Source organism: Drosophila nasuta, chromosome 2R (genome assembly GCF_023558535.2).
Source record: "Drosophila nasuta strain 15112-1781.00 chromosome 2R, ASM2355853v1, whole genome shotgun sequence".
NCBI classification, from domain to species: domain Eukaryota; kingdom Metazoa; phylum Arthropoda; class Insecta; order Diptera; family Drosophilidae; genus Drosophila; species Drosophila nasuta.
In genome coordinates, this window is record NC_083456.1 from 328,850 (window position 1) to 352,913 (window position 24,064).

General features: G+C 36.1%; 1 protein-coding gene and 1 long non-coding RNA gene across 3 annotated transcripts; one reads left to right on the forward strand and one right to left on the reverse strand.

Annotated features, from left to right (window-relative positions):
• Nucleotides 1–1,979: 1,979 nt before the first annotated feature.
• On the forward strand, nucleotides 1,980–18,601 carry LOC132786002 (proton-associated sugar transporter A). Of its 2 annotated transcripts, none has more exons than XM_060792363.1 (7): nucleotides 1,980–2,292; nucleotides 6,827–7,089; nucleotides 7,159–7,533; nucleotides 7,588–7,817; nucleotides 11,763–12,166; nucleotides 15,946–16,120; nucleotides 18,251–18,601. In XM_060792363.1, exons 1-7 carry the CDS (start codon nucleotides 2,114–2,116, stop codon nucleotides 18,479–18,481), a joined length of 1,857 nt encoding a protein of 618 aa, XP_060648346.1. In that variant the 5' UTR covers nucleotides 1,980–2,113; the 3' UTR covers nucleotides 18,482–18,601. The 2 variants fall into 2 exon arrangements, with proteins under 2 accessions (XP_060648346.1, XP_060648345.1); XM_060792362.1 differs by having other exon boundaries at nucleotides 7,147–7,533; nucleotides 18,251–18,600.
• Nucleotides 12,107–14,586, reverse strand: LOC132786004 (uncharacterized). The gene is made up of 3 exons (XR_009632389.1): nucleotides 14,537–14,586; nucleotides 12,619–12,742; nucleotides 12,107–12,545 (listed from the first exon to the last, which is right to left on the reverse strand). It is a non-coding gene; the product is annotated as an uncharacterized LOC132786004 (long non-coding RNA).
• Nucleotides 18,602–24,064: the final 5,463 nt, after the last annotated feature.

A 24,064-nucleotide genomic window follows, 5' to 3' on the forward strand; every position in this document is an offset into this window, starting at 1 on the left:
ATCAAGTTTGTTTCAAATTTTTGCCACGCCCACTTCCGCCCCCGCAAATCAAAAAAATCGAATAACAAGCGTAAATTTAAAGCTAGAGCTGCGAATTTTGGTATATACTATAATTACTATAGTAGTTATGATTCCTGAAAATTTGGTTGCGATCAGATAAAAATTGTGGAAGTTATTAAAGAAATACTTTTGTATGGGCAAAAACGCCTACTTACTAGGGCTCTTAGTTGCTTTGGCCGACAATCTGGTACATTGTGCCGTCTATGGTATATTTAGAATGGTGTACTATATCGATATTCCAAATATACCACTTGGTATATTTTTAGTATTTTTGCAGTATATTCGGTATATTTTGAAAATTATACCGCAATATTTTGCTTTTATTAAAAATGGGTAGCTGGTATCTCACAGTCGAGCACACTCGACTGTAGCTTTCTTACTTGTTAATTTATATTTCGTGCGGAAGTCCATTCGTCGAAATATTTTGTTTCTAGGTTGGCAAGACTGTCAGTAACTTCTATGCCAAATATCATATCAAAATAATCATTAGTGTTTAATATATGCCTGTTTTTCTGAAGTACAAAAAGTGCATTCGGCGATTTTTACAATGAGTGAAATTTTTCAATAAAGAAGTTCCATTAAATTTTGTGTGCGGAATCAAATTTCGGGTGCCGAAATGTTTCAAAATGTTGCATGATTCTACCATGTCACAAAAAAAGGTTTATAAGTGGTACAAAGACTTCAAGGAGGGTCAAAAATCAAGGTCATGATGACAGTTTTTTTCGATTTTCGTGGTGTTGCGCACTATGAATTCCTTCCATCCGGCCAAACTGTTAATAAGGACTATTATTTGAACGTTATGCGTCGTTTGCGTGAGGCAATTCGTCTAAAAAGACCAAAATTATGGATCAACAACTGTTGGTTTTTGCATCACGATAATGCACCGTCGCATACTGCATTGATTCTTATTGAGTTTTTTGCTAAAAATTCAACCAATATCATTCCACAACCACCGTATTCGCCTGATTTAGCTCCGTGTGACTTCTGGCTGTCCAGAAAACTCAAACGATCGCTCCGGGGAAATCGTTTTGAGTCAATTGAAGACATTAAACGAGAATCGCTACGCGCATTGAAGGCTATTCCGGAAATCTACTTTAAAAACTATTTCGAGGATTGGAAAAAAACGTTTGCGAAAGTGTATTGTGGCCGGGGGGAATTAATTTGAGGGGGACGAAATAGATTTGGCCGAATAAATAAAGAATTTTAAAATTATGCACAAAGTCTTACTACTCTTTGCCCACAGTATTAGCTCTATCTCTTATAGTCTCTGAGATCTAGGTGTTCATACGGACAGACAGACAGACGAACATGGCTAGATCGTCTCGGCTATTGAGGCTTCCTTCTACCTGTTACATACATTTCCTGCCGGCACAAAGTTATAAAAGCCTTCTACTCTATGTGTAGCGGGTGTAAAAACACCTGCAGCAAACAGGTCTTAGATACCTTGGCTGACAACTACCAAATAAAATCTTACATATATATAATTATTATTTTTGGTATATATCTATGTAGATCTCTATAGGGTGAATTACGTGACATGAAGAAGAGTTAGTAGTTTTTCAGAGTCGTAAAAGTAAAGTCGTCAACAAACGATTTTCACAGATGAGTTGTTGGAGATGCTTTTATAAAACTATATTTTTATTATATATAATATATATTATATAATACATATATTATATACTTAGTAATATATATGTATCTATATATTCAGTATACCAAATGTAAAGGGTATTGCAAAGTCTATGACCTTGCAGGCTTATTTGAACTAGTTGTATTGGAAAGTATAGAAATAACAAAAGTTTACGCATGCTCGATGAAATTCATTGGAATCGTAACGTTTGTCCACGATACGAAACTATTCGTTTCCAATCCGTAAATCGAAATTTGCTTATGAAATGCGAGTTCACTTCTACTTTGTATGTCAGAATCGGTGAACGTCTTATTGAAATATTGTGTATAGGGAGGGTAAAAGAGAAGCCGTATAATTTCTTGAATTTACAAAAATAAACCACACCGTTACATAGTACACATTTGTACAAGCAAAACTACAAAAATGGAAAAACTTCATGAATATCAAGGAATAACAGGTCGAATACATCAATGGAGAGACAATATAAAAGAAAGTTATGGTAAAAATAATTCCGCCAGCTTTCTAGAAAAAGTAAAAAATTCAATCGGAGATCAATTGAAAGGTAACGCAAGTGCAAATGCGGACTACTCCCATATTTATAGGTAGGTTTAATATCCAATGAATTTGAATTTAAATGAATATAAAATTTATAATGTGGAATTACCATTAATAAAAGTTGAAACTTTCAAGTCGAAAGTCTGTACTCAGTACACGTTTGCAGACATATGTAGTACAAACTAAACTAAACGCTATATTTTATATATACATAGATACACTACTTATACATTGCATTTATACCATGGAATACAAAATATTCGTGATGGTCTATCATTAAGACCTGACAGCTGCAATATACAATTCATTCTTAAATAACTTCTAAATTTTTGATCTGATAGCAACAAAATTTTCGAAAATCATAGAAACTGTATTTATGAACAATAAACATATACAATGGAAACAATACAATGGCTATATCTTCCTATATCTTCATACTTATCACGAATATATGTATGAAGTACATGGAGTCGTAGAAGCTTCTTCAGGACTGCTATTATGATTGAGTGCTATTTGATTTTATTCGTTTTACTGGCGCGAAAGTAGACATGGCTAAAAATGAAAAACAAACTTGATCTGCGTGTACAATTTACAAGCGTTGGTAAAAGTATATGAAGCTCAATCTCTTAGTGTCCCTGCAATTTAGTAATTCATACGGACAGAATGCACAATGTTATAAAACCCTTCTAACCTAAGGGTAGTGGACAGTAGAGTCGTGTGTCATTAATTATCTCTAATGCTCAACTAAAAAAGTGCACAAGAAAAATCCTCTGAAGTGATTATAACTTTGATCAATATATAACGTGACAATGCATTACAAACTTTTAATAGACCTAGATCTCGACCAATCCCACCTTCACTACTACTTAGACAAGTGCAACCACAACATAGCTTAAGGCAATCGAATTCCAAACCATAAAATTACCAATTGCCTAATACCCAAAAACCAGAGCCTAAGCCCGTGCCAATGGAACTAGATCCATCTACTCGATCTAGGCACGTCAACTATATTAGTAGACATAATAATTATGATACAAATGGGAAACGTCCACCCATGACCGTACGCAATGGGCCACCACAGAAGTTGCAAGGTCATTTCAATACCGAGACCGGTGACTTTGAAGGTGAACCAGAAGCAAGTGTTTCCGAGAAACAAGACTACTTTGAACAAGTAGAATTAGGAGTTAGTGATTGGACCAATCAGAACCCAACAGAAGATGTTGTTTTTGTTGTTTTATACACCCAATAATTACACAGAAGTAGGTATGTTTTATGATTTATCACCAGCAACACCAGCCCTACAACCAAGAAGCTATTCTTCACTATCTCAGCGGAAGGAATAAAAACCAATATTGACGAAGGTGAAGCAATACAAGATTTCCCCTAATCACAAACAGTAAAAGATATCCGATAATTTTTAGGGTTATCTGGTTATTATAGACGATTTATAAGGGACTATGCAAAATTGGAAAAACCACTCACCACTCTTCTTAGAGCCGAGCAGGGACTATGAGGCAATTGAATCATGTGACAAAATAAATCGAACACTCGCCTCAAATGACGTTTTGCTAGCTTATCCAGTTCAAAGAAAACTATGCAGCTAAGATAAAGAAATGTTAGCTATATTATGAGCTTTGCAGAACCTTCGTATGTACTTATTTGGCGCGTTAAAGGTTATTCTCTTCACCGAGTTGCTCTTAGCAACTAAAGCTTAAGCCATCTCAAAGAGTTTAACCATGTGTCAGAAGACGCCTTATCGCGAAATCCACCAATCTATTTTACAGATTTCGCCGCCGCAACACTCCACAGCCGTGAAGGTTCTATGCACAACCTAATTCAAGGAGTAGAAGCTACAATTAATGTATTAAAAAATTATCTGTTTCTATTGACTTCCGATAAAGATTCTTATGCATTTGAATTACTATTCCCGAGTTATATTATTACCATTCAAGAAATATACTCTAGCCATTTTCATAATTATAAAATAAGATACACATGGAGAGGAGGAATAGATATTTCAAATGAACAGAACAGGATGAGATAGGAACCAAAGAACATGTACGAGGGCACAGAAACGCAATGGAAAACAAACAATATAAATAAAGACTTCCATAGTTAAGAATTACGAGACATGTAAACAAACTAAGTTAGGCAGACACCCGTAACATGGAAAAATACAGCTCCTATTCCCAAATATCCCATTGAAATAATTCACATAGACCTGAACATAACCTAAAAAAGAGTGAGCGTTGGAAATAGTTTAAACTAAATTGATCTGCTTGCAAACATAACAAAACAAGTAAGAATGTTACAGTCGAGTGTGCTCGACTGTGACATACCCGCTACCCATTTTGAATAAAAGCAAAATATTGCGGTATTATTTTCAAAATATACCGAAAATATTACAAAAAAATAAAAATATACGAAATGGTATATTTGGTATATCGATATAGTGCCGCATTCAAAAAATACCATACACTGCACATTATACCAGATTGTCAGCCAAAGCAACTAAGACTCCAATAAGTACACCTACCTACCGACTTTTTTGCCCATAGAAAAGTATTTCTTTAATAACTTCCACCTTTTTTATCTGATCGCAACTAAATTTTCAGGAATCATAAATACTGTTATTATTATTGTATACACCAAATCACAAATCTAACTTTAAAATTATGCTTGTTATTCAATTTTTTTGTATTTGAGGGGGCTTCCGCCCCCGTGGCAAAATTTTGAAACAAACTTGATCTGCGTGCCAGCATAACAAATGCTACAAAATATGCGAAAAAATTTATATTTTTATCGGCGGGTTTATAGCTCTATCTCTTATAGACTCTGAGATCTAGGTGTTCATACGGATATATATATGTATGTATGTATATATAACAACACAGACTATTATTTTATCAGAATTAGAAGTAAGTAAAACTGAACAAATATTAGAAATTGAAAAACTTATGTTTATAAACGTTGAAAAACTATTACAGTTTGCAAAATTAAAAATAGACTCAAATGGCAAAGAAATGTTACCATTAGGAAATCAACTTTGTACATCAATAAAAATAAAACCAATAAAGAAAAACAAGGCCATAAATGTAATTAGGTATAAAAATATTATCAATGCAATAATGCTTTGTACGTGCAGAAAAACGATTTTGAATCCCAAAACGATAAATTGTATAGACATAATATTGTAGATTTAAGAATCGATACAATCGATGCATAACTTCTCTGTTAAACCAATCTGCAATACCGTGAATAGCCAACATGTTCCAGACCCCGAAGAAATATTGGCGGCTACAATCCTCTTAAACGACTTCACTGACAGCATAAAAATATACCAAAATGAAGTCGACCTTATATCTCATACAATTTGAAAACTTCTCAATAAGAATTGACGATGACAAATATGAAGCCGGTGAGGCAAAATAAGCACGAGCGAATCCACCACCGATGATAGCAGAGAAAACCAAACATCAACAATGCTACAATATTGGAGAAGCTGAGGAAGGGCAACCTAACAACGACAGCAATCATTTCTTACTTATATTCTTGGTTGTAGTGATCTTTAGGACATCAAAGAAGAAAGATCCCAGCTCACCAAAAGATGAGATAACAACCGAGACTCCAGAGGCATATAAACCTCGAAAACTTTTCTCCATCGCATCCAAGGACGTCAGCACTTAAAGTGGGAGGAGTTAACAACATAGTTAGTTATGAGGTATACATCATACCGCACACTGCAGCGCATAACCAACGACAATTGCGCAGCGTCAGCGATATCTCGGTCAATAACGTCTGGGAACCAGACAGTAACTTGATTAAAATAATTGTGACACTTGATATCACATCCTCTTGCTGTCACCTTGCGACCCTGACTTTGTGTCATCGCGGACTTGGACTGCAGCGGTGCCGAAGATATCTTTATTTCAATAGCTGCCCTTGCATATCGAATTATGCCTCTATTGCATTAACTTTAACTTTTGTGCTGTACACTGTAGTTAATCAGATATATATTGTAATAGAAATTGTATTTTGACGTACGATGGTGGATTGTTGTAAATGTAGATAACATAAAATATGCAAAAGGCAATGATAGCAATATCCGACACATTATTTCAATTAAGTCATATAAATTAATATGCTCCATTTCTCTTATAAATTAATTTTAATTTTAATTTGAAATGGGGAAAAAACAATTGAGTTAAAGATTGTAGTAAAGAGATGATTAAACTTACTTACAATGGTTAGGAGGAAACAGACTTTATTAATAGATTTCGGTTCTCAAAATGCAGGTTCAGTAAAGCTGATAGACACCCAGATTAGAATGAATTTATAGTGCACTTGTATTCTGCTGCCTAGCGTGTTTACTGAAAGCTATAGAATTCAAAATCTATCTCTTCTTTTTGATATGGGTCAACTAAGTCAAATTACATAATAAAAGGGTTTATGGTAATTGAATTCATGTACTTTCAAAATCTGAGTTTTATTGAAATGCGCAAATCTAATATACAATGTTCCCTGCTGAGAGCATGCAATTACTCGTAAACAACGTAAATTTACTTTAAATCTTTTTCACAGACACAAAACCCGAGCTGAGCTTGTCCGCGTGTCTGCTGCCGTTATGGGTATTGAGTTTTCATACGCTGCAGAAACGGCTTTTGTGTCGCCAACGTTACTGAAAATCGGCGTGGAACACCAGCATATGACGTTAGTATGGGCTCTATCACCTTTGGTTGGCTTTTTTTTGTGCCCGATATTGGGTTCTCTTTCAGATCGTTGCAAATTAAATGTTGGACGCCGACGACCGTTCATAATTCTTTTGTCTGTCGGGGTATTATTAGGTAAATATCGTAAATTTTAATTTTTAATTTTAGTTTTACATTTTCCTTATAAATTAGGATTAATTTTAGTTCCAAATGGAGAAAATTTGGGATACTGGTTTGGCGATATCGATCAACATGAACAAGCTGCTGCAACTAATACGACGTACAATATTACCTATAACTATTTAAACATAATTCCTCACAAAGTAACTGCATCTAAATCCGAAAATGAAGGTATTCAGAAAACCTCTCATCCATGGGGAATTTTCTTCACTGTGCTAGGCACTGTTCTACTTGATTTTGATGCGGATGCCTGCCAAAGCCCATCTAGAGCATACCTGTTGGATGTGTGTATTCCGGAAGACCATGCCAGAGGTCTTTCTACTTTCACTATAATGGCTGGCTTAGGCGGTTTTTTTGGCTATTCAATGGGTGGCTTGAACTGGGATGAGACAGAAATCGGTAAATGTCTATACCAATTTGATATTATATCGAATAATTATCAACGATATACAGGAAGACGTCTAGGAGGACATGTGAAAGCTGTTTTTACGATTATTACGTTTATTTTTATCACATGTGTTTCATTTTCGATCTCGAGCTTTACGGAAATTCCTCTTTGGGTGCTTTCAAACCCAAAATCGAAAATGTCCTCAAGTGAGAAGTCCCATTTAGATGATTGCTCGTCTACGAATTATGGAGCAATGAATAATGATGATGACATAAATCATGAAAATATTGAGAAGGTAAGCTTATCGCAACTGGTTGCAAAAATTAATTAAATCAAAATTACAGTGTATTGAAGATATTGAAGATTGGATATTATTTATTAAAACATTCAATAAATTTAATTAGTTGTAGTTATGTAATATGTGGAATAGGAAATTTTTGTATCTAATGATGCATATTCGGGGTGTCACATGTCAAAATCACATTTTTCATTTGTTATACCCGCATCCCATAGAGTAGAAGGATATTAACATATAACTTTGTGCCGGCAGCAAATTTATGTAATACGGTCAGATACAAATTGTAGAAGTTGGGGGTCTTAGTTGATTTGGTTGAAAATCTTGTATATTTTCTTTTCTATGGTTTATATTAAATGTAGTACCATATCAATATACCAAATATATCATTTGGTATATTTTTAGTATTTTGCAGTATATTAGTTTGGAATATTTTAAGAATACTGCATGGCCGTTTTACTTTTATTCAAATTAGGTAACGGGGATCTCACAGTCGAGCACACTCGACTGTGGCTTTCTTACTTGTTAATATTAATTAATTAAATTGACGAGTTGGCAATGAAGTTATTATTTAAACTACATTCCTTCCACATTCAATGACGATCACGTTGAACACATTTGTGGTTTCTTTAGCGTATACAATTTTAATCTGATGGTAACCTTATTTTTACTTATTATTGTGTAAACCAAAAATATACTGCAAAAATGCTAAAAATATACCAAATGGTATATTTGTTATATCGATATAGTACCACATTCAAAACATATCATAGACGGCACAATATACCAGATTGTCAGCCAAAGCAACTAAGACCTTCCACAATTTTTATCTGATCGCAATTAAATTTTTAGGACTCATAAATCTTATAGTTATTATTGAAAACACCAAAATTCGCACTGGCTTTAATATTACTCTTGTTATTATTGATTTGCGGGGGCGGATGTGGGCGCGGCAACAATTTGAAACAAACTTGATCTGCGTGCAAACATAACAAATGCTGTGGAACATTTATAGGACTATCTCTTATAGTCTCTGAGATCTAGGTGTTCATACGGACAGACGGACATGGCTAGATCGTCTCGGCTGTTGACGCTAATCAAGAATATATATGTATACTTTATAGGGTCGGAGTTGCCTCCTTCTACCTGTTACATACATTTCCTGCCGGCACAAAGTTATAATACTTTTCTACCCTATGGGTAGCGAGTATAAAAAGCAATGCTTGCCGTTATTTTGTACGCATACATTTATTAACCATGTAGGTGGTTCGGCGTTCGTTTTCTATAGGGTCACTCTAGTAAGTACCCATGTACCACCAACACAACACAAATAATAATGCTTTATTCAAAAAATGAATTTTGTATTAAAATTGTTTTGTACAAATGTTAATGTCTATTATCTATCGATTGAGCTAGTACAAAGTCTGCAGGGTCAACTATGCCAACCTTTAAAATAGTGTCCCATGTTTATATCAATCTGAATCGATAGTTTGCAAACATTTGAAGTATGACACTACTGGTTGCTGGCAACGTGTGGCAACGCCAGGATTATAAAATGATATGGCAGCACTGAACGCGAAACCAAGATCGACGCGAAGTTAGTTCATTACTTTTATATTTTATTACAATAAACTACTTAACTTTGTTACATACATGATATATGTAGCTTAAAGGGCATATTTATTATCAGGCTGGTCCGTTATAACCTTGGCCCGACGATGATCATAAATTTTTGCGAAATGCATTTTATTGGCGATGCAATAGATGCAACGGAAAACTGTGATATATTTAATTTTATTAACCTTGCCTAGGCATCCGTATATATTATTGCGTGGTCGAAGATCTGAGTAAACCAAATCCTTGAAAGACATTGGGGACTTACAAGAAAAATTTTGTTGAAGTGAAGAAAACATATTGCATTTTTGTTGCAGTCTATTTCTTTTATTAAATCTGTGTTATGAGCAGTAAGAAGGCTAGCAATATATTGTAACGCGCAACGAAGCACCACCGGTGTGTTTACAGTGCTACTCCCAGTGTAGTGATTAAAGGAGCCTTTTAGTTCAATACATGCATTTAGTTTGTTTTATTTCTAATGGACATATATTTGTATAAAAATATATTTATATGTCATTGAAGAGTTCAAAGGTGATCATCGAGTTGGCTCTAGTTGGTTGCATTGGCTCACTTTAAATACCCTGCAGTTCTAAGCGCTAGTTCGTTGCTGGTGAAATAAGCACTTACCAGCAGACCACCACTACTTACAAAGTGGCACCTAGCAATGCGTTCTTCAATTTCCGTTTTTCTATGAAATGTCCGCCAATAGGGTCAATCGCCACCACTTCGAATACCCACGAACTAGTGAAACAGTGCAACATATTAGGGTCTTTAAAAAAGTACATACATTAGACCCCATGGAACGGCCGGTAAAGTAAGTACTTACATGGGACCCATGGAACGGCCGGTAAAATAAGTGCATACATCGGACTCCATGGAAGGGTCGGTGAAGTAAGTACTAACATCGGACCCCATGGAAGGGTCGGTCATTATAATTTTTTTATAAAAACGTACAATTACAATTACAGTTTTTATTTAATTTTAATTTTTCTTTATTTTAATAAGTCGGATACTTTTATTACTTTAAGGCAACTTAAGTTTTTAAAATATCGTTTTTTTTTTTTGGAGCTACAAAGTCTTTCTCAACTGGTCCTCAGTTATTGAATCTGGAAATAAAAAGGATTCAAAAAGTTTTAATAGATTGAAGTGGATAATGATTATTAAATAAATATCTTTCAAAATACTTACCGATCATACTTTTTTAGGTCCGCAATCCCCTGTCATTATTTCCATAACGTAGATTTTCTGTCATAATTTCCACTTCCTCTTATTTTAGGCACATTGTCGTTTTCCACTGTAGAACTATACATTATGCTAACTGCTTGTCGTACTTTTATTATCTGTTTATTTAATATTTTACACATTAAACATATAATACATACATATATTATTTTTTTAAGTAACTCACCTAATAATTGATCGCTTGATCCGCTTTGCACTTCTCTACTCAAATGCTTGCAAAATTTTGTCAGCCAGCAAACACAGCTGCGTTTGAGCAATCGAAGTTTTGTCTTTAATCTTGTGTATGCCCTTTCCACAAAATAACAAAACCGAAAGCGATGCTTGCCGTTTTTTTGTTGTTATATCCGTAACCCGTAGGGTTAAATGGGTATTATACATTTTTGGTGGTAGGAAATGTATGTAACAGGCTTAAAGATTCAAATCTGTCCCCAAAGGTATAACGCCATGCCCGTCTGTTTGTTTGAAATTTGATTTTTAAATTTGCGGGGGCGAAAGACAAAGAAAAAAGGTTCATAAGAGTGCACATGTAAGCTCGATTAATCGATCAATCCTTTTAATTCCTATGATGAAAAGTTTCGTTGATACATCTTCAAACAATCAAAGCGATTCATAAAAATGTATTAGTCGATTAACAGATAAAATATTATATACTGTATCTTATCTGTTAATCGACTAATACATTTTTAGTGGCAAAGTTCGTCGCCATCAAGGTTGCTATACAAGGGCAATCGACAACTTGCATTTTTCTCAATTTCATGAAACAGAAGCCTTTCGTCGTAGAATACATTATATTCGTTAAGACTAGAAAAGAGAAAATATTTTGAATACAGCGCAGTAAGTCTCACTCTTAGCCAATGCGCCTTATTCACCAATTTAGCAAGCTGTAATATGAAGTATGAAAGTTTTAAATTGAAGTTCACAACGGTTTGAAATTTGGTTGTGGGAATTTCACAGATAGATATAGGTATATGTACGAAATAAATGACTTATGAAATTGAACACATGAATTTTCTCGATTCTAATATTATAATAAAAATCTTCATATCAATTAAGAGAATTTGTTTTTTTTTTGTTTATGGTTTTATGTAGATTCCATCAGAACCAACTTTCACAAAAAACGAAAATATCGGAGAAACTTCATTCACAGAAAATCAGAATCCAATGATGTCAACAATAGAATGTCCATCCGACAGTAATGAAGAAGTACAATCCCTTCTACACTATTTACTGTCTATTGTATACATGCCCTACTCGCTGCGCATAGTTTGTCTCACAAACTTGTTTTGTTGGATGTCACATGTATGCTATTCCCTTTATTTCACCGACTTTGTAGGAGAGGCTGTTTTTAACGGAGATCCTCGTGCAATCGAAGGAACAATACCACAACGGAAATACGAAGAAGGTGTTCGTTTTGGATGTTGGGGTATGGCAATGTATTCGCTGTCCTGTGCTTGCTACTCCATGGTTATAGATAAACTTATTCAAAGATTCAGGTAATTAACATAAGATAAATAAAATTATGCGCTTCTCGCTTGTGGTTTTTGAACAGAATGTACAATATTAAGTATTAATATATTGTGTAAAACATATTATTTATTATGGTCAACAGCCTAGACTATGTAGCCGTGTCCGTCTGTTCCTCTATCTTCATGAGCACCTACATGCATACATAGATCTAAGAGACTATCAGAGGTCCTATAGAAATCGTTTTCGCTTCAATCCACGGTACCACAGCTTATTCCGCCGATAAATTTTGAGCCAATTGATTCCGTTAATCAGCTTTCATTCTACTGACTGCCACCTATACGAGTGAGTTTTTTTGAAGTCAAGGTCAGCCATTGTCACATGGAACCAGATATATTTTTAATGAAACTAAAAAAATGTTTGAGATAAAACAAGGTAAAACAAATTGGTAAATAGTTCATGGTGTTGTTGAATAACTTACATTGTTTTTAAAATATTTTATTAATTTCAACATATTAGTTAATTTAATAAGAACAAGTTGAAAATCTGCAGTCAAGTGTGCTCGACTGGGACAAACTTGCTCTCCATTTTCCATATATCATATTCTAAAAAAATACAAAAAATAGACATAAAAAACCTATTTGGTATATCGATATTATACTACATTCAAAATATAACATATGTAACTATTATATTATATATGTATTAAATATACCACATTGTCAGCCAAAGCAACTAAGACCCGATTGCAGTAAGCGTTTTCTACTATACAAAATCATTTCTCAAATAACTTTTACAATTTTTATTTGATCGCAACCAAATTTTAAGAAATCATAAATACTATAATTGCACCATCAGATTTCATTTCAAAATTACGCTTGCTATTCGATTTTTGTCGATTTGCCATGACGGAAGAGAGCGTAGCAAAAATTGGAAACAAACTTGATCGTTCAACAATGCACTATGGGCAAAAAGTCCCGAATTGCGGCATTTTTACCATTTTTGAAGATAGAACATGAAACTTTGTACATATACCTAAAAAATAAAGATGGAATTTCGGATTTTTTCCTTTTTCAATTGGATCACGCCTTTCTTCCCGCCCACCTTACCATGAGGTTATAATTTTCGATTTTTTTTCTAAAAATTCGTTTTAAAATATTTTAATGTAATATATTTTATAAAAACTAAACTAAATTTATTAAATTAATATATTTTTAGCAAATTCGAATTTTAAAATTAATTTGGATCCATGCAAAATTAAATAAAAAATTAATTAGAGCCCAATTATGTTTTGTGACTCCATACCTTGGTGTCCAGTTAATAATTTATTCTTCACAAAGCTCTTCCTCCAACTCCAGGGCACTTTGCCCAAAAATTTCGAGTTCATTATATACGCCTTCTTCTACCTGATTATCATTATTGTCTACACATGCCCATGTTATTGGAGGCTCAATATCAGGAGATTCCAAAAGAGCTATAACATCTCTTGGTAGGCTTTTTAATATTTTAATCTTTGGCGTTCCTTTAGATTTATAGTTGAAAGCAGTGGGTCAGAGGAATCCAATGCTCTATTAAACACATCTGATATACATAGTATTCAGGCGGCTGTTTTTCCTTGCATGAGAAAACATATCGAGTTTGTACAATTTTTTGCGCTCTTCTGACGCATTTTCACGGAGAGCCCCTAGGAGAAGTACGGAGGTTTGCATAATTTGGTGCCAATGTACTAGTACTTTATGCAAAATTTGAGACATTGGATACCACTTATAAGTATTAACGTATAAGTACATCAAGTACCTACTTTAACTTTTGATGGGCATTCCTCAAACTCACATTATGTAGCAATTAAAATTATATAAACACTTTTCAAAACGTCATGCAACAATAGCATTGACTTTTCTGTTTCATAGACTAGATCAAATGCTAATTTTACGTTAACCTTGGTCCTGCCTCAGTATTCGTCAATCGTTTACGACCAGGCTTTTCGCGTGGAACACCATCTTAAGAAACCCAATTATGAACGAGGATGCAAGCCATTGCGCAGGCTTTTCTGTTGCATTTTCGTAAATTAGTGTTATTCACAGCAGTTTGTTGGCGGTTGTTTTTGCTCCAAAAATCAAGCAACGTTGAAAAACAAGACGTAAATACAACTGCAACATTGAGTTTTGCCGTCAATCGGGAAAAAATGTTAATCACTATTTTATTGTTAACAGTCTGGTCAATAAAATTCAGCTTTAATATTGCCTTGACCGGCCTAGACGCACTAATTACACTCCACAGAAACACAAATACATTTGTTAGCAGCGGCCTAAAAACATACAAACAACACATTGCACGATTGAACAATACATATATCACATGTACTAAGAAATTTAGTGCCAATAATTAATATTACATACCTTGACGATTAAATTCCATATTCAAGCTTTTTTGTTTGATTTAATATTTGAATATAAAATTGACAGAAAAAATCACAAATTTTCCCGACAATTTTTTTTTAAAGTCAATTTAATGATACCGAACACAAAAAAAAAATGTAAAAATGCCGCACTTTGCGACTTTTTGCCCATAGTGCAATGGAAGTGCTGTTGAACAAAAGGACATGGCTATATCGTCTCGGCTGATGAAGTTGATTAAAAAATACAATACATACATATGTATATATTTTATGTAATATATGAATATTTGTTCTTTTTATGTATTGTATAGAACAAATAGTTCAAGATTATTAAAAAAATTAAATTAGCAATTAAATCGATTAACATATTTTTACGAATTTTACATCACCTTAAAGTCAGAAATATCAAACATGTATCCAGTTTTGCTCGCCACTGTATATAATTTATGGGGTCGGAAATGATTCCTTCTGCCTGTTACATACATATATGTTAAATCAGCATAAGTTCCGTAGTGGTTCAAAGAACCCAAAAGCCCAAAAGTGCAAGATCAGCAATTGCCCAACTGGTAATTATTTCCAGATAGTCCAACATGCCACCGGATGCGCGACAATGTTGCACCGATCAGCAGCAGCGCTGCATGCGCCAACAGCATTCTTATGCTTAGCTTTACCCTAAGCTAAGTAAATTAGTCGCAAAACAATCTTTAATTGAACATTGTATAAAATTGAATTTAAACTTATTTACATTTCTTGCAGGCACAAAGTTATAATAGTCTATAAGTATAAGGTATAAAAATAAATATATTCAATTAAAGAAGAAAAATATTGAAATCTCTGTTTTTAAACGATAGAATTACCCAAGCTAAAAATAAAATACCAGGAATAATTTAATTTGCCAAGGTGGCAGCCAGGAACAGTCAGTCGTAAAAGTTGATAAATTTGCTATAAACCTTGCAAAATTACAGGAGTCTGTGGTACCCCAGAAAATTTACTGCATGCCATATTATGAATGAAGTAGGATATTAAAATACGAAATATAGCTTTTAGATGTTTTTAGGTATATTAATTTTCGTTATTTTAACGGGTGTATTACACAGTTGACTATATTCGACTGTAACTATTTTATTTGATTCTTTTGCGTTCAACGCGTAAAAAACTATATCTTGGTGGTGTTTGGATGACTTGAATTTTCAGTTTTTGTACATCAACAACAAAAAATAGAGTATATTTTAATGACTATTTAATGTATTTGTACATTAATATGTCATCTATACTTTGATTAGCTATATTGTTGATATACTCTATGTATACTCGTTCATATCAGAGCAGTCTAGTTACAATCTTTCCATCGGCTCCATGTTAACAAGGTAATTCTAACATAATTTGCTTATATTTTATTTTTCGTTAAAGAGCCAAATCTGTATATATTGGAGGTCTTCTTTTTTATTGCCTTGGAATGACTTTGATGGCATTAACCCGAACCAAATTAAGTGTAATTCTATTTAGTTGGACCGCTGGAGTAATGTATTCAACGCTCTTTACAATGCCTTACCTACTGGTGGCACATTATCATTCCCTAAAGACAGTAAGTAGCATAAATTAATTTGTAATAAAAACTAATAAAGAAAATAGCCCTGTATGTACCTTTTAGTATTTTTATACAATAATAAAACCACATATTTATTGTAGCCTTAGAATGTGGTTGGGGTAAACAGCTGTGACGATATATCCATACTCGTCTGTCTCTTTTGACAGACTAGATCTAAATATAGATATCAAAGGCTACTTCTTATCATTACACGCAGATCATAGTTATTTTAAATTTCGACTACGCTTTTCTATATAGATCCTCTTAGGATTTTAAAGCTACAATATATCGTTTTGCTACGCATAAAATATATTGACAATAAACCAAATCATTTGGTGGCAATCATATAAAAAACTTACATAGCTATATCAGAAACAGATGTAGCTGGTTTGGTTGCCACGAAAAGTTAAGCGCACTGATTTATTTAAGTGTGAGAGCAAAAGAACACTGAGTGTTTTTTATTCGGCTGAGTAAAGAAAGTATCTCTCCTTGCAACCCCAAGGTGGAATTTTCGCCCATGAAAAGCTCCCCTTGATATAGAGAAGATACCCGACAAGAATACCTCCGGATTCACTTCTGCTGCCGACCGCCGACATTGACTCTAAGCGAAAGCAGTTCATATCAGCTAACACTAAGTTGCTGAAAGACGTTACACGACTAACGTGACAGTCCTGGAGGCTTCGATATCATGAGTACCAGGGGAGTGGAAATGCGAAGCAAGGACAGGGACTAGACTGAGGGTGCATTGCAAAATATTTTGGAAAATATTGAGGAGTCTCCAAAGGGAGGGCATCTACCTAGCGAACGAACGAAAAATAGGCTTTCGAAAACCTATATATGGCGGAGAGTGCGTTTAGAGTGAGCTCCATGAATATATGAAATTCTTTAATAAGTGGTAACTGATAATTGTTCTCAATCATATTCATATGAAATATTCTAAAATCAACGCACATTCTTAAATCACCACTTTTCTTTTCTACTAACTGCCTTATCTAACAACCGTATTCAAGCCAATACTTATATCCGACCTGTCCAATTTATTATCAATCATCATCAATCGTTATATTCTCAAAATTATTCGTGCCTTTTACATTTACTGATTCTAATCTAATCCGTTTTGTATTAATTTTGCAACTATTAAACTTTGCGCTAACAATTCGGACCTAATTTATATTTTTTCCGACTCCACAGCTTGAACAAAACTTTTATGATTTACAAGATTGTCTGCAGCAGCACTGCTATTATTTGAATCACATGTAAATCTACATTAAAATTGCAAGTTTACATATTATCTCAGGCTCATCAGATACAATAATTAAATGAAATAAACTTTTAATGAGAAACAATTTTTCAAAAAGCGTTTTTAGGGTTTTTTTTCAGGCCAACATATTCAATTACAACTTTAATTATATTTGCTACAAAATCGTTTTTAGTAAATTATATTTAACTGCTAATAAGAGTCTATTAACCGTTCTGAAATTATGGATATATGTTACTATTATTATGACTAAACAAGTAGGAAAGTTACAGCCGAGTGTGCTCGACTGTGAGATACCCGCTACCCATTTTGAATAAAAGCAAAATATTGCTGTATTTTTTTTTTCAAAATATACCAAAAATGCAAATATACTAAAAATATATCAAACGATATATTTGTTATATCGATATAGTACAACATTCAAAATATACCATAGACGGCACAATGTACCAGATTGTTGGCCAAAGCAACTAAGACCCCTAGTAAGTAGGCGTTTTTGTCCATACAAAAGTATTTCTTTAATACCTTCCACAATTTATGTCTGATTGCAATCAAATTTTCAGAAATCATAAATACTATAGATATTATTGTATACACCAAAATTGAAAATTACGCTTGTTATTCGATTTTATTGATTTGCGGGAAATGGGTGTGGCAAAAATTTGAAACAAACTTGATCTGCGTGCAAACATAACAAATGCTGTCGAAAAAAATTATAGCTCTATCTCTTATAGTCTCTGAGATCTAGGTGTTCATACGGACGGACAGACAGACGGACATGGTTAGATCGTCTCTGTTTACACATATTTTTAGCCTTCTAAATTTAAAGAATTGATTTATTACAAAGAGTCCTTTTTTTAACCTTTCAGTTTGAATTAGACGAAAGCGGATGTGCCAAAATGGGATCAGAAGTACGTGGCTTGGGTACCGATGTCGCAATAATTAGCAGCATGGTCTTTTTGGCCCAATTCTTATTGTCGATATGCATGGGCACAATTGTCAAATTGGCTGGAACAACAACAGCTGTTATCACCACAGCCAGTTTTTTAAGCTTCTGCGCAGCTTTGACAGCATCGAAAATTATATATCTTGATCTGTAAATTTTTTTGAAATATTTAAATCATTTGTTGATAATATTACAGCTTGGTTTGAAAACATTTAAAATTTCCTACCATAGTAAAAATGAGAAAAAAAATTAACCGCAGTATTAAACCTATTATGTGCAACTAAAGTGTGAAAAAATCAATGTCATTTGATAACTTGCTTCGATATGTGGCACACGAGCAATAGCATCGGTTTGGATCTATTTTGAAATCTTGCGAATTGATTTGTAGTGGTTTGAGTCTCTAAGATCTAGGTGTTCATACAGACGTACAGACAGACAGACAGACGGTCCGACGGTCTGTGGATCACAGCTTATTTTAACCACCTCCAACCGACAACTTTGAATCAGTATACTGGCCAAACTAAAATAGGTATCAAATTTAATTAAACGCAGGATTTTAGTTTCTTTCATTTATCTTCTAATTTTTTGTTTACTATATAAAATTATCGAAAAACAAAACAATGGCGAAAAAAATTACCACAGCTTATTTCAACCAGCAACTTTTATACACTTTAAATTGTAGATCTCAAGAGACACGCATATTTTACAAAATGGGTGCGTGAACCACAATCGAAAAGCAAAATGACATCATAGCTCTTTTAAAAAATGAATATTCCTGTCCAAAAATTTATGAAATGCTTCTTCTGAGTGTTTCGACGGTGCAACGGTTTTTTTCGCGAAAATATAGTGCAATACAATTTTTATTGAGACCGACGCGCGTTATATTGTCCGTAAAATCGGGAAAAATCCAATATTTTCGCCATCAAAATTGGGCAGTGCCACCCAGAATCAATTCGAGAGTACTGGGGGAAAGTAATTTTAATGGCAGAATATGACCCGAGAAACCGTTTATAAGTAGCGGGAATCAAAAGGCTCCTTTGAAATTTGCTAAGGAGCATGTGAGAAAGGATAAAAACTTTTCGAACTTACTCATATTTGTGGACGAGTCTAAAACCAACATTTTCGGCTCGGTTGGAGCCCCTTATGTCGGCGGGAATCCAAATACCGAGCTCCAAAACATAAATTGAAAGCCTGCAGTCACACATGACGGTGACAGTGTCATGGTTTAGGCCTCTCTGTCCGCAGAAGAAGTCGGAAAACTCAACTTTATTGAAGTGACCATTGACGTACTGAATGTCAATTTGCTCCAAAGTGCGGATAAACTGGCCATTAAGGATGTTTTCCGCTTCTACCAAGACAAGGATCCAAGACATAAGGCAGGAATTGGCTAATTTGCAATTGACGACATGTCATGCAACCATCAGTTTAGTAACCTGACATAAATGTTGTAGAAAATTTCTGCGCCATTTTGGACCAGAACATCGGAAAAAGGCCAATTTCGAACAAATATAATCTTGAAAGGGCTTTAGTGGAAGAGTGGTACAAAATTAGCCCGAAGAAAATTGGTGGAATCTATTCCAAACCGTCTGGGAAGACCTATTGTTGGAATACCCTTATTGCAACAGTCAAAAATACCATTTATTTAATTTATAAAAGTATATTAATTCCGAAGCATATTGGTCATACTGATGTGCTCTCTCTCACTTCCTTCGTGATCTTCATAAGGTGTACATGTGGTTTAGTGTCGAGCAGAAGTAAGGTAATAAATAAATACATAAAAAGAATATAACAAAGAGGACGTGATTTTATTTAATATAATTGATATTTAAATAAGTTAATAATAAATAACAAATGAATACACGTGTATAATATTTTTTAGAGCATAAATTGAAGAAAAGGACAAAGTTTCACACTACTGATCACATTGCCTTCGTCGTAAAATGGCATTATTACACCAATCGAAACTCTATCAGAAGAAAATTTGACATTTGTTAAAAATAGATTGTTAGTCCATGAAATAAAAATTAGAAATGATCAAAAGGACACAAGTAAAAATGTGTTAGCCCAAAATAATAATAATAATAAAAATATCTAAAAATATTCATTCAAAAAACAAAGTCACACAACCAATAAATAAATAAGCAAATTGGCAACATTAAAAGTCGCCATTGGGGTAAGGTAGGACATATTTAAAGGGATTGGTATCTTTTTAAAAGAATAACAAACTTAAATATAAATAGGTATAGTTATAGGTAGGACCGGCTGCCTCTGTTCGGCAAAGCATAGACCAGTGGCGGTCCGTATCTGTACCGGTGGAGCGTATCTTCGTCTCAGAAGTCGCACAGTATGGATGCATTTTTGACAAAAGCCAGGAGCATCCTAAGTGGTAGCCGTGAGACGTCACAAAGATCGTTATGGCACGGCGAATTAAGGTATTTCAGCTGGAGCCGGGATAACGCTAGGCATATACAGAGAAGATGCTCAATTGTTTCCTTAACCCCGGGCTCGTTGCATTTCCTGCACTGATCACTGTTCGTGATACCCAGCTTTACAGCATGGAAAACTGACAGACAGTGACCAGTTAAAATGCCTAGCATTAGCCTGCAGTCTTTTCTTGAAAGCTGTTTGACAAATTTGGTTAAGTGTTTGTTAGTAGAAGCACACATCAGCCTTGCAGTTTTGCACGAGTTGGTATTGCGCTAGATCGCGTCCCACTCAAGTCTAGAGAGCGCTTCAATTTCTCTGCCCAGAGTTCGCAGGGATATCGGAGCATTGCACATGTTACTGACATCGAGCCCAACTCCCTCTTTGGCGAGAGTGTCTGCGATCTCGTTGCTCTTCTGCTGTCCAGGACAACTTTGGACTTGACCATATCAGAGTGCATTGATCTTATAGCAGCCTGGCTGTCAACAAAGATATTATTCGAATTGGAATTATGATGTAAACCCCGAGCCTTGATTTCCGCCTGGAAGATGCTGCAATGGTCAGGGAGTTTATAGGAGTGTTTATAAACCGGGTCTTGGCAGTATACGGCTGCACTGACTCCTTTCTCCATCTTCGACCCGTCGGTGAAGAGATTGAGGGCTTCGGGAAGGTATATCGTGTTTATGTGGTCAGTACTGGTAAGGGGGATAGTATAGTCGAAGTCTGTACTAGTCTCCCTACCAATTGCGCTGTGGCCATAGCCTAGTAGACCCAGATTTCCTGTTGCAGCTATCCTAAGGGCCGATTTTGCGGCTATAGATTGCGCGTATGTGTTTAGCGGTTCAACGCCAGCTATTACCTCGAGGGCTTTAGTAGGCGTCGACCTGAGTGCGCCTGTGATACACAGTAGCGTTTGACGCTGTGTCCTTTCCATGATGGATAGGTACGTTCATTTTTCCATAGCCTGCCACCACACTAGAATACAACAGAGATGAGGTGTATATCCACCGCATAAGATTACGAGAGAAGCCACAAGTGCAGCTAAGCATCTTTTTCGCCATTTACAAGGCTCCGGTGGCCTTCTTCACCCTTTCTAACACGTTGAGCTTCCATGACAGTTTGCTATCCAGGACCACACCTAGGTATTTTACTGATTGGCTCGGCTTTAGCATAGTGCAGCCTATTTTGAGGGGGGAACCACACAGGTACCTTATAACTCTTTGTGTAAAGGATAATGACCATTTTGTCCCCGTTAATGCTGAGCCCGGCTGCTACAGCCCATGCTTTAACTTCTTTCAAAGTAAGTTCCGTTACGGAACTGAGGGTGGTTGGGTATTTCCCTGTTATCAGAATGCATATGTCATCGGCATAGGCAATCAACTTGGGAGCCCGTCTGGAGAATTTTTGTAATAGGCTATTCACAACCAGGTTCCAAAGGAGAGGCGAGAGAACCCCACCCTGGGGAGTGCTACATCGCACCTCCTTTGTAATGGCCGAATCGCCCCACGTGGCCACCACCCGCCTGTCACAAAGAAGGCGGTTGGTCCATTTATGGATCGCTGGAGCCGTGTTTACTGAAATGTCAAGAAAAGCTCCCAAGGCATATTCTTTGAAGTGGTCTGTTTTTTCAATGGAGGCTTCAAGAGCATGGAGAGCCGTCTCGATAGACTTGCCCTTCGTGTAAGCATGCTGGTTTGGGGCCATCAGATGTAATTGGTCCTGATGTGCATATCAAGTAGTTTCTCCAAAATTTTAAGCAGAAAAAAAGGTTAGGCTGATTGGCCGAAAGTCATTTGGAACCACGTGACTGCATTTCCCCGCCTTAGGCAGGAGGATGACTTAAGAGGTCCTCTAAGAAGTGGGAATATGACACCATGCGAGGCACGCCGTGTAAATCTCCGATAACCATGGAACAATCGCAGATTTACTGGCTTGCAGCATCGCTGGTGAAAGTCCATCGAGACTGGGCGACCTTACCTTTGAAAAGAGTCGATAGCCCAAATAATTTTGTTTGTAGGGATTACACCGGCAGGGGGTCTCATAACTGGGAGACTAGGAAAGAGCTGCCAGTCATTGTTCTCTGTTCCACTTCATCCCGGGAAATGAGCTGAGAGCAGTGCTCCAAGAGTTTCAGCGCTCTCCGTCCACACTCCATCGCCCGACTTGAGCAGTCTGGGACTGGAAGCCTGCTTGGACAGCAGATTCCTCAGTCAGGAGGTGTCTTTAATGTTGTCTAGGTCTGAGCAGAAGGCTCTCCGTGAGGACCTTTTAGATGAGCGGATCATCTCCTTGTAGGACTTCAGGAGAGACTTGTACTTGTCTCAGACGTAGACGTTGTCCCCCTTCTTAGCAAGTTGGAACATGCTAGTGAGCTCGCCACGAAGCGATGAGAGATCTGGGTTACACCAAGGTGGCTTCGATTGACTCGTCATTCTGGAGAGCTTACAGGATCGGCTGAACGCAGATAGTAGCCCTTCTGAGAGGACATTAACGGATGTTTTTAAGTCCTGTACCGAGTTGATTGTACTCGGCGGACCTAGGGATTTGGTAACGAGACTGGAGAATTTCACCCAGTTAGGGTTGCGTGGGTTTCTGAACGGCTCAGCCGTAGAGACCTTGTTAAAAAGAATCTTGTATTCAGTTCAAGTTCAAGTACTTATGATCGAAGAAGGAGGGTCTGTTCAGGACTCTCCACTACATGGGTGCATTCAGCCGCGTTGGTTAGATCTAGCAGAGAGGTGGGGCCTATATAAATAGATTCCTCACCTCTGTTGGCTAGACTTAACTTATAGTTAAGGATATCAAGTAATAACTTACCCCCTTCATTGATATCGGGACTTCCCCAAACGCTATGGTGGGCGTTGGCGTCCGTGCTGATTATAAGATGTTTTTTGGAGGAGCAGACCATGTCCACCAATCTCCGCAGCTCTTCTGTAGAGCAGGTTCGTCAAGGGCCATGTAGCAGGATGCTAGCAGCAAACACAGATCTCGGTCCACTTACCAATGTCGGGACGTATAAGTTGTAGTTAGGCGACTTCAGCCCTGCAACCGTATTGCCCGACGCTATCCACGGTTCCTGGACCAAAGCCGCGTAGGCGGACCCTTCCTATAGTGCGAGGCCGTTTTAGATTTGTGAAGGCTGAGCTGCAGCACACTCATTAGAGGTTTGCAAACTCGTGGGGCCCCGCCGTCAAGTTGAGGTACAGGGTGGCATCAGTAATGCTCTCTAGGCCGAGATCTGCCTCTACCTCCCCTGACCACATCGTGTGGGTGTCCCTGTCATTCGGATGACGTTTTTTGAGGCAAAGGTACA